Genomic DNA, 12,088 nt, shown 5'->3' on the forward strand with positions numbered 1-12,088 from the left:
TTGTACTTCTGATGTCCATGTATATTCATTCCAACCATGAAGGTGAATCGGTAGAGTTTGAAAACCTATATAAATAATAATTATTAATGAAAACAATGCCCTTGTAACTTGCAGAAGAGATGACATTTGCTATAATTGAATCAGTTTTTTTTTTTTTTTTTAAGGAATTAGCCTGGCTTCTTCAAGTGAAACCTTTAAATAACATGATCATAATCTTTGTCAAATGATCAAGTAAAATGTATCAATGAAGTTACTGATATGCTCCCGGATTGACACTATTTACTGGTTCTATTAAGACTGAGTTTTTCTTTGTAGAGTCATATACGAATACAACCTGGCTGTTGACTCCTACCCTTTTTTTCTTATGACCAATAATCTTTGTATAGTTTCTAGCTGAGATCTGTGTGACTATAGCCCCTCAAGAGAGAAGAGTTAACTGTTCTACTTGGCCTTAAGAAAACATTGCCTCTAACCTCCTTCACCTGCTTTCTACAGAAAAAATAATACTGCTTTAAGGTGTGGCACTTAACAAAGAAGTTTTATTGACTTGAACGTACCAGTAGATGCAGAAGAACCCATTCAAATTTTTCACTTCCTTTTTTCCTTTCTAGTATCTATGCTAACTTACAACAAGCTTGAATGAATTTAATCATTATAATTAGAAGTTATTAGAAAACTCTCCAAATTAAAAGCTATGAATATGTTGATTATTGAATTTTAGAATATTCAGATTGCCTTCCATTATTGAAAGTAACTTGATATCAAAGTACGATCATCAATAGCAAACTTTAATCACATTAATGTCTTTTAAAATTTCTTTGGATTTCTTCTGACTCTAAGCAATCGAAGAATTTTTCTAATTTATTTATCTAAGTAACTTTTTGTTTGTTTTCATCCTCTTCTTATGTAGAAATATTAGGTTAAAAAAAAAGCCTAATCAGAAAATTATCTTCCTGTTCCTTCAGAGCAGGGCTCTTCTCAGCTGAAGTTAAGAGCAGAGACCTCTATGTAGTAAAATAGTTAATAACAGCAATATTCTATGGGTTCATATCAGTTTTTTTCCAAAAACCAAGTCTGACATACTGCTTATTTAATGCTGAAATAATTAATGATAGTTAATTAACTCAGAGCTTTTAAAATTTGAGAAACCATTTTAATATAGAGAATTAAGGTATTCCATTGATGAAAGTTAGCAAGGGGAGATATCCTCTGTCAAATTAGCCTGTGTTGTCATCCATTTGCCTTAAGGAATGTCATTGTTTATGGTGCCAGATGATCTGAAAACTACACAAAGCTCCATTCATCTTTCACAAAAGCAGAAGAACTAGAGTAATGACTGCCAAGATGTATGGTTCCAATAATCTAGGGATGTAAAATTACTGCTTAGCTACAGAATCATCTCTCATAACATTAATATCTGAATTTATAACAAGGAAGACAAGGTTAAATGATCTTCTTTTATGAACTACAAAAATGCAAGTTTATTAATCTGCAATAGGATTTTCATTTGTGTCACTTTTACATTTACATATCTGATTTGGAAACACTTCAAAAACACATAAGCTTTAAATAACGACATCGTTGAAGGCATCTATTAATATTGTGAGCCATAAAGTCAGAACGAAACTCTCTTCCTTATGTATAATAAGCTTTTCTAATGATGGTCTAAAATGATGCTTAGCTAGTATGCCATTTCCCAAGATTGTTCCAAGGCAGAAAGAGGTCTTAACACCGATTTAAAAAAAAATAGTTTGTTACTTAATATTTAAATGTACTTATTAGCTTAAGATGTATTTCTAGGCATGAAACTCACAATCAATGGAGAGTAGATTTCTGGATCATTAATAAATATGAAAATTTTTAAATAGAGTATAAATAATCATTGTTACGCTTTAACATATTTTTTTATTTATACCTTCTTGATGACTGTTAATAATATTTCAAGTAAATATGAGTAGTGCTTGAGAATACATGGAAACTTTCATCATTGTTTATGTTTCCAGCATACATATATGAAAACTAAATATAATTAAATAATTAGAGCTCTTTCAATTCTCTTTGCTAAACTCTGACATAACTATTAGGCAAAAATCTGATGAAGCAGATCACATGATTCTCTCCTCTGAAGCTAAATAGCTCTGGCTTCAGAGCCTTAGACTAATATTGCAAGACAAGAAAAATCTGTGGTCCCTTCGTGTTTGGCTTACCCCAAGAGATCATGAGCAACCCAGCTGGTTCTCAGCTGCCCTAAATGTATAATTTTAATGGGTTTATATTAGTACTAGGTAAATTCTTAAGGCTCAATAAATGTTAAGTGGATTATTAGGATTTGGTTTGGTATAAAGCTTGATAAGAAAAATGAAAAATTGTTTTTACCACTTCTCGTCATTATTTACCCAAGTTTACCTTTCTTTCTCTGTAACTCAGCAACCTTCCCATTATCCAGGCACCTGGAAGAGCTACTGTTGTTAAATTTCTGACGGCTTTTTCATTACAGGCCCTTGTTTTTCAAGAGGCAGGTTAAATAAGCGATTTTGATTTGTGCCAAGCTGAGATGTTTAATAGACACTTGAAGTCCATTCTCTTGTTTTCATAAGATTTCATTTGAACTTATTTGTCCTACTTGATCTAAACACACAAAGAAAAGAAAAAAAACCTTAAAATTCATCCAGCTTCTCATTCATGAATTGGTATAACTGAGCGAAAGAACAGTAACTTGTGTAATTGCCTTCTTTTTTTTCTTTTCTGATTCACGGCTTTTAAAAAAAATTATCAACAAAAATTTCATACCACAAAGTTGTTATCTTTTTGTAAGAAGTATAAACGCCCATTTGTTTTACATATATGAGATAATGGTAAGACACCTTTACTTTGTAAAACATGGCACAAATATTATCATCATCTGCATTTGTTAAAAGCGTGACATATTCATTGTAAAACGATATCTTTCTCATCATAAAAAGAACTCACATTTACTGTACAAAGCTTATAGAATGCAGATAAGAAAGAGGAATATTTAAAATCAACCTACCAAATAATATATTGAATTTCAATCTCTTTCTATGTCTAGTCTCCTATCCTTGCCTGTAGCCTTAGGAGCTTCCTCGGGAAAGCACTCCCTGGCTACCCCTTCCCACTTCCACATAGAGTTGCCACGCGGTGGTAATCAGTTATACATGATGTTTCAGTATTCTCTCCACCTACTTCATATACAATTCCATGTGGTATGGCATCTACCCCATTACTTTACTAAAATGTTTCTGTTGCAGTTTCCAGTAAGCCTCTTTATCATCATCCAAGGACCATTTTCTCCATCTTCCTTGGCTTTGACATCCTCTGGGATCTGCTTCATGTTTGAAAATCTTCTAACTTGGATTCCATGATGGTACCTCATTTTTGTTTGCTTCTTGTATTTGCAACTAACCCCTGTCTGTTGCCTTCACTTCCTTTGTTCTTCCTTTAGGTTGCTATATACATTAATTTTGCTTGCATTTGTAAATAGCAGAGTAACCAAATGACAGTGGCATAAACTACAGGATATTTATGAATTATTTAACAAGAAGTTAAGAGGTTGGCAGTCCCAGGGCTGATTCTGTGACTCAAACAGGAGTCAAGGATCTAGGCTCTTTCCATCCTCTGTTCTGTTATTCTGTCTCTTGGCAATGTCTTTTCTCCTACTCACAAGGCGGCCAACTAGCTCTAAGAAGACAGGAGGCAAAGGCAAAAAGACCTTTCTGCTCCTATTCTTGCCTTTAATCAGGAAAAATGCTTTTCTCAGAAATCTTTTCCTTATGTCTCATTGGCCAAAAATGGGTGTTACGCCCACCCCTACGCTATAATGGAAAAGGGAAAGAAATTGCCCTGACTTGCCTCGACCAGTTGTGATCCACCCCTTGGTGCTGGCACAATGCTCCAAACACAGTCAGGCAAGAAAGAAGAGCCGACGGTCATGGAGTGGGCAACTGACAGGGGCAGCTCTGCTTACCTATCAGCTATGGCTGCTCCTTTAGACCAGTCTTTTTCTCTCCATATCTTAAAGTCTCTTAGGCTCCATTCATCTTATGCCCAGAAGGAGTTGTTGTGTAAAAACAACTGCGATGTGAAAGTGCTGTATAAACAGGAGTCTTATGTCATAGGAGATATACCATATTTTCCCAACGAGACTTACAACTTAAAAAAATTTTTTTAACATCTTTATTGGAGTATAATTGCTTTACAGTGGTTAGTTTCTGCTTTATAACAAAGTGAATCAGCTATATGTATACATATATCCCCATATCCCCTCCCTCTTGCATCTCCCTCCCACCCTCCCTATCCCACCCCTCTAGGAGGTCACAAAGCACCGAGCTGATCTCCCTGTGCTATGCAGCTGCTTCCCACTAGCTATCTGTTTTACATTTGGTTGTGTATATATGTCCATGCCACTCTCTTACTTCGTCCCAGCTTACCCTTACCCCTCCCCGTGTCCTCAGGTCCATTCTCTACATCTGCGTCTTTATTCCTGTCCTGCCCCTAGGTTCTTCAGAACCATTTTTTTCCTTTTTTTTTTTTTTAGATTACATATATATGTGTTAGCATATGGTATTTCTTTTTCTGACTTACTTCACTCTGTATGACAGTCTCTAGGTCCATCCACCTCACTGCAAATAACTCAATTTCATTTCTTTTTATGGCTGAGTAATATTCCACTGTATATAGACTAACAATCAAAAAATAACTTTTTAATAATTTTTGTGTGTATTGAACCAAGGACCAAATCATCCTAATCCTTTCTGCAAAATTTATCTTCACTGTCTTTCCATTTACTATCTTCCTATTCTGGTCTCAGTCACCTGAAATCTTGACCATTGTGGCAGAGTTCTGTGTGTTTCTTCTACTTACCTTTCTCTTGCTTCTATGTGCTTGCTTCCTTTGGTTTGATGTTCTTCATCTTCTAACTTTTTTCCCTATTATGTACAATATAAACATTACTGCGAGGGTTCAAGTCCTTCAGCTAACCTTCTTTTTCCTATCAAAATCAAACACCAACTTCTCCTTAATATGAGTTCTCATCTTTCTAGTCAGGCCTCTTCTATAAACGTCCATGACCTTCGAGTCTCATTCCAATACCTCATCTAGGCTCTGCTGTTGCCCTTAGCTGGAAAGTTTGACTTTATTTCTTACACCACTTCATACAGTGCTATACTCCTCAGTGAGTGGACTACGCAGGGTTTGAGAGCACCAGTGAAGCAAGTTACTTAATTCTTTGGTCTGATTTAATTTACAAACTTACCTTAAATTGTTTCACCCTCCTGATGGGATTAAACTAATCTACGTCTGGTTAAGTTATAATTTTTTCCATACTAGCCTTGGTACAAGTGTAGGAGCTACGTACAATAACCTAGTGTTGTACAGTTGCATTGAATGCTCATTAAATACTTCATGATTTATTTTCAAATAATTTAAAACATACATACTATGTTTTTACCTATTTTTCCTCCACTTCAAGTGTCCTTTCTATTGTATTATTTGCTATATACTGCTAGAGTAAGGATAAATTACAATGAGTCCCAGTGCGAGATGAGAGGATAAATTATGTCTGTATTTACCCCCTTCCTTTGGAGTGTGAAATGCCCACCACCTGGCTCTGACAGAAACAGAAGGTTGAAGGTCATGTCAAATATCATAGAAATAATGACTTGGCTATAGCAATTCCTAATCCTACCCAATTTATCCTTTGTCCACAGACACTAGAGTATATTTTGTTCTCATCTTGATTTCAGACTTTGAGGGAAATAAGTGCAGTCACTTAAGGTCTGCCAGTTAGTACAATATCACGAAGGCAAACGTGCTAAAATTTTGAGAAAAAATATGTGATTGTTTTCAGAAAGATATATTTAGCTATGGAGTTTTCAAGAAGAAAAAATCAAATTGTAAATAAGAGAACCTCATTTTTAAGCATTTCCTTAGTTTCAATCAGGTTGGATCTTAAACTCAGGAGTCTTTTTTTTTTTTTTTTTTTTTTTTTTGCGGTACGCGGGCCTCTCACTGTTGTGGCCTCTCCCGTTGCGGAGCACAGGCTCCGGACGCGCAGGCTCAGCGGCCATGGCTCACGGGCCCAGCCGCTCTGCGGCACGTGGGATCTTCCCGGACCGAGGCACGAACCCGTGTCCCCTGCATCGGCAGGCGGACTCTCAACCACTACACCACCAGGGAAGCCCAGGAGTCTTTTTGGTGGAGTAAAAGAGAAGGAATTAATTAAAGAGAGGAAGAAGAGGTACCTGATGTGTTTTAATGATGATGAAGATGATTATGACTGTGATGGTGATCAACAGAATGACAAATTTCATGAGTCATTCTGGTCATTAATAGCTGTCATCTGAAAAACGTAGCTTTATAGGTAAGCTCCAAAAAGCTGGACATTACCCAATAGTTATTTCTGAATAATGTGCTGACCTAAATACATACAGCCATACAAGTAAGCATCATCTTTTAAACATCAATTAATTAATTAATTAATTTTTTTGGTCTTGGATTTAACTACCTCAGTAGTTGCATGAGCTTTGGGTTTCAACACATACTTCTGCCTAGCAGAGTTCATTAACATAAGAAGATTGATAAGAATTTTCATATTTATCCCATTTCACAGAACTTGAGTATAAGACAGGAAGGAATAAGTGAATTGATTCTCCACTTGGGAGTTCTGTTAACTTGGAAGAAAACAGTAAGTCTAGTATGTGAGAGTATCTGAAGAGAGGGAAGGAAGACCTCACTGTCCTCCCCAATATCTTCCTTCATGTACCCCAAAGACCCCTGCTCTCATTTTCTCACTGTTTCTTTGTTCTGCTTCTTCTCCTTAGCTTTCCTGTTCCTCCACACACTAGAAACCTAAGATCATGATTTTTGACCCAAGAGTATGTAATATTTGAAATTTAAAAGGGGGACATTTGAGTCCAGAACCCAAAATCTGAAAATAAGAAAAACTACTGGTCTCTAATGTGTGCCTGAAGTGCCTTTACAAAATAAAAACAAAGTCAAAGAGAAATGAGACCAGCAATTAGAGGAGTGACTGTGCCCTGCTGTTTGCGTTTCCCCTATAATTGTTCATTTCTACGCTGGCTTTGGGTTTCAGTAGGTCGTGAATTGTTTCTCATATTCAGAGCAACAATTGGAATTGTGTTGTCCTTTACGTCCACAAAAATATAGTTTACTAACGTAAGTTAATGACTGCAAAATGCTTTTTGTGTCTAGATGACTTGGTTATGGCATTTAAAGGGAGCATTTCGGATCAGCATGAAGGATGTTCAGGGAATGAGAAAATAGGAACCCTTCCTTTTATTCTCCCTCCCTTCTTCTACCGAGCAGAAAGAAATCCAGTCCAGGTTTTGCCTTCGACTCGGCCTCCGAATTTCGGCTGTGCAATGTGTAGCACGTTTCTCTCCCGCCCCTCCTTTTTCCTTCCCTCTTGCCTCCAGTGTCTGTCTCCAGGATTTCTCTCTTCCTATTTCAGGAGGACTCTCACAGGCTCCCTCAGCCTGTGTGAAGCTGAGGTTTCCCCTGGATCCCGTATATCCCCAACACATACCTCCACGCACACGCAGCCCCAAGAACCCCGCGCTCACACCGACACACACTCGCGCGCGCACACCCCTGCGGTCGCCTGTCCATCTCCCTCCCGGGAGAGCCGGCGCGCGTCCCCACCTTCGCCGCACACTCCGCGAGCCGAGCTCGCCGCGCGCTAGATAATTCCGCGGCTCGGAACTCGGATCGCAGCTCTCAACCCCCATGGTAGTTTTCTAAACATTTATTTTCCTCCTCTTTTTCGTTTTTGTTGCACCGTTTTCGGTCTGGGGGGCCAGAGGAGCAAGGCGGGTGCTTTCCCAGCCAGCCCTGGTTGGCTTGCCATCCTCCATCAGGCTTATAAAAGTTTGCTGAGCATAGTCCAGAGGGCTGCGCGGCTCGTCCCCTCGGCTGGCGGAAGGGGGTGACGCTGGGCAGCGGCGAGGAGCGCGCCGCCGGCTCTGGCGGGCTTTCGGCTTGAGGGGCAAGGTGAAGAGCGCACGGGTCCCGGGGTTCACCGAGCTGGATTTGCATGTTGCACCATGCCTTCTTGGATCGGGGCTGTGATTCTTCCCCTCTCCGGGCTGCTGCTGTCCCTCCCGGCCGGCGCGGATGTGAAGGCTCGGAGCTGCGGCGAGGTCCGCCAGGCGTACGGTGCCAAGGGATTCAGCCTGGCGGACATCCCCTACCAGGAGATAGCAGGTAAGCGCGGGCGCGCGGCCCGGGCCGCTGCAGCCCTCGGCGGCCGCACGTCCCCCGCGCCTCCGGAAGCCCTCCGCCTTCCCCCTGTTGCTGAGTTGTTGGTGTTCACTTTTTTGTCGCGGCTCTCCCGGCCGCCGCGCTTCTGTGCGGGGCGGCGGATGCTCCCGCGGCTTCTCCCGCTGGGGAAGGTGTGCGTCTCGGCTGCCTCATTGTGTGCACACGCGGGAGCGCCCTCCTTCCCTCCCTCCCTCCCGCGCCCTCGCGCCCCCTTCGTCGTTGGCCCCGGCCGCGCGGGCCGGGGAGCCCGGCACCCTCCGGGGCGGCCGCGGCGCGAGGGCAGATCGCCGAGCGGGGCGCCCACCCCGCGCCGCTCGCTCAGGCAAACTTGGAACAACTGCGGCCGCAGTTTGCCCAGCGCCACAGTCTGAGTGGCGCCTTCTCCGCTCCCGCCCTCGCGCCGGCGGGGGCGGTGGAGAGACGCGGAGGGCTCCCTTCGCCCCTCGGTCCCCTCTCCTGACCTTCGGGGAGGCAGAGCGCCCGGGCCGCGGGCGGGAGAGGCTTGGGGGGGGGGAAACCCCACCGGGGGACTCGGCCTCCGACGTCGGCGGTTCCGGGCTGGTCTGGGGAGTTCGTGGGCTGCCCGTTTCAGATTTGGGGCGGGCTTTCCCGTTACGGTTCCTCAGTGCTTCCCCGATTGCGGTTGGTTACTCGCGGTTCGGGGACACCCCGGCCACCCGGCGCCGCGCCCCGTCCTGAGCGCGGCCTCGGCAGCCCGCTCTGGGAAGCCGAGTCAGCTTAAGCGGGTGGCTCGCTGGTGGATTCGTCCCGGGCTCCTGGGACCCCGCGTCCCCCGCGTGCCCAGCCACCGGCATTCCTCCACCGAGAGCCCCTCTGACAACTTGCGCGGCAGCCTGGGTGCGTGTTTTCCGGCTCTTAGCTCCAACCGAACCCGAGCTTGTCGGGGGCTCGGGGAATGAAACGTGTTGGGGAGAGGTAATCCTGTGGCCGCGAGAGAGGCCAGGAGATGCTCCGGGGGCGCGGGCTGCTCACACCCGGCAGCTGGAGTCCTCAGGGTCCTCGGAGGGTCGAGTCAAAACGCTGGATTTCCACCAGCCTCTCTGCGTTTTGCCAAAGAACTGGTCGCTGGAGGAAAAGCATTTTTGCAGAGATCTTAAAACATCACGGTTTCGAGACGTAGTGGGACTGCTGTTTTATTGCGGTTGATCCACAAACTCTACAAGTGGGGTTTTTTACTCACACCGGAATGAGCACATTTCTAGAGATACAGGCATTGAAGAAAAAAAAAAAAAAAACAGCTTACACACCACGCTAACAGCGCCGAGCATTATATACAGGGAGCCTTTTTTAATTCTGAGCCAGACATAGGCAGCCTCTGGTGAGTCGGAGGCGGAACCTGTGGTGAATTATAAGACCACTTTTCTCTCCCTGTCACTTCTTCTCCCTTTCCCAGAGCTCCTTAATTTGTTAATCAGTGAATAGAGCGACTGCCCCCGCAGCTCCTTAAGTTTCTTAACTCTCCTTCCCCTTTGTCTACTGTTATTTCATTCTTTTTAATTAATTGATAAGGATCAGCTTTGCTTTTTTCCCCTCCCCCCCAATCTCAGGGAATTAAACTTTTTAAAGGTTTAGAGTATGGATCACTTCTTGTAGGAACTTTTTCTCCTCTCATCTGGGCTTTTTCAAACTGTCTTTTAAACACACATATTTCCCAACATGATTTCAGATAAGATATCTCAAAGAAGACAAGAGTTAAGTATTTTTAAATTGCTTCAGTATTCTTTAGTGGATAATGGGATTTTCAGGAGACTACAGTTCATCCTGACCACGAGGCAAATCTCCTTCCTATCAGAGGGAAGGTTTTCGGTGTGTATGATTTCTGTAGGCCCCATTGACTTTCCTGAAACATTGCCAGTGGTTGAAATAAATCCTTCAGTAGAGTTTTAACTACAGAGGGTTTTTTTCCCCCCTTTTTCTCCACCCCTTGACAATAACGGAGCTTGCTAATCAGCTATGGATTTCTAAAATGTGTGCACTTTTGTTACAATCACTTTCTAGGACTAAGGGCACTGTTGAGTTTGCCTAAACCCTCCTGTCCTTTGTACCAGTGGAAATACTCAAGCTCTAGGTCACTGGGGTGTCAGAGGCACATCTGATAGGAAAAGAAATGAATTGAAAGATAACTGTATATTAAGGACCAACACTGTTTCAAGGTAAACTTTACTCAGTGCTACCTATTGCTGTTGGAATGATCACGTAGGTGTCCTGTTATTAAATGAACACACCCTTCCTCTGTTCCCTTGTTCCTGATACCATTTACTTTTAATTATCTAGTATATGGTGGTTATCCTTCCCTTCAACTCCTTTCCATCCTATGCCTTGTTTGGACTTTGACTGGTTTGCTTGAGAAACGGCATGTGCTGTTAGTCTGTCAGGGAACATGAATTTAAAGGAACTGCTGTTCAGATTTCAGGTTCTTGAGAGCTGTTTCTAGTTGAAAGATATTTACAGGTAGCTTGCCTGGTAAAATAACTGAGAAGTAATAAGGACATTATGTCTCATCATGACATTATTAAAGTTTTACTCAGAACTCACAATTGTGAAATAGTGTGCCCTTTTCCATTCTAGGATAAAAGGGAGTTCTTCAGACTCAACACATGAGGGACTGTGATGGGTAATATATAAAGTTCGACTCAGAGAGTGTTTGGGAAAGAGGAGGCCTTCAGGGGGCAGCTTGTACCATTAATCTTCACTCAGCCCTGATTTTAAACCATCCCAGGCAGATCAGATAGACTATCTGTCCTTGTTTCAAAGACCTCCAAAGGAATAGACTCTTGAGCCCCTCTCAGCAATCCATTCTAATACTTAGTAATTTTTGTGGTATCAAAATGTTTCCAGATATCTAGCCAAAAGCCTTCAAAGTGTGCTTGCTTATTTTCTCTTGTTCTATCTTCTGGGAAGATATTGAGCCATGTAGCATCAAGTTCTTTGTTAGGACTGTTATTCTGATCAAAGGTCAGTGTGAAACATGCCAGTTTTTCTTCCAGCATCAGAAATACTATCTCATTTTCCAATCCAACTCATCTTGATGGTGCTAAACTTCTAAAGGAACTCACAACTGAAAAGAGCATCTGCTTAAAAGTCTGGGCAATTCCGGGAATGTTGTTTTATGCTTACGGTGCCTCTATTTTATGCTTGGAGCCTTCTTGGAGTCATTAATTATAATATGCATGTGGTGCTGACTAGTGGTAATTTATTGGCTTACAGGTTAATGTTTTTCATTTGTCTACCGCAACTTTACTTAACAATCCCTTATATAGAAATCACTATGTGCCCGGCACCTATCTGAAAAACATTACCTACTTTAAAAACATTAAACATTGTCTTACTGACTTTTTCTAATAACTTAGATGCTATCGTTATCCCCATTTTAAAGATGAAAAGACTGAGCAACACAGAGACAAATAATTAACTTGCCCAAGGTTGACTCAGATAGCAGGTGATGAGGCTAGAATTCAAACGCAGGCGCTCTGACCCCAGGCACTGGAGTCCATCCACTTCCCCTTGCCCACTGCCATTCTGTATTTGTCGAATGAATGCAAGTAAAATCAATTCTTTCTTGATCTAATACATCTATAGCCTGGTATTATCAATCACCATATGCATTCACTCACAGTTCAAGCTGAGTATTTTCCTATTTACTTGCAATATCTACAATTTTTCAAAATCACTTTGAATTTGGATTTTATGTTCTCTGGAATTGGCTACGCTACCACCACTAAATTGTCTGTGTACTTGTGCATTTTCCCGATCATTGTATAGATGTGGT

General features: G+C 42.1%; 1 protein-coding gene across 1 annotated transcript in view; it reads left to right on the forward strand.

The window, feature by feature from the left end:
- The first annotated feature begins 7,950 nt into the window (after positions 1-7,950).
- GPC6 (glypican 6) overlaps positions 7,951-12,088 on the forward strand; it is a 1,092,604-nt gene continuing 1,088,466 nt past the window's right edge. The window contains exon 1 of the mRNA XM_081214889.1: positions 7,951-8,241. Within this exon, the coding sequence (XP_081071015.1) occupies positions 8,082-8,241 (160 nt within the window). The 5' untranslated portion in view covers positions 7,951-8,081. The remainder of the gene's footprint in view (positions 8,242-12,088) is intronic.

This window comes from Mesoplodon bidens, assembly GCF_964165515.1.
Source record: "Mesoplodon bidens genome assembly, chromosome: 17".
In the NCBI taxonomy this organism is placed as follows: Eukaryota; Metazoa; Chordata; class Mammalia; order Artiodactyla; family Ziphiidae; genus Mesoplodon; species Mesoplodon bidens.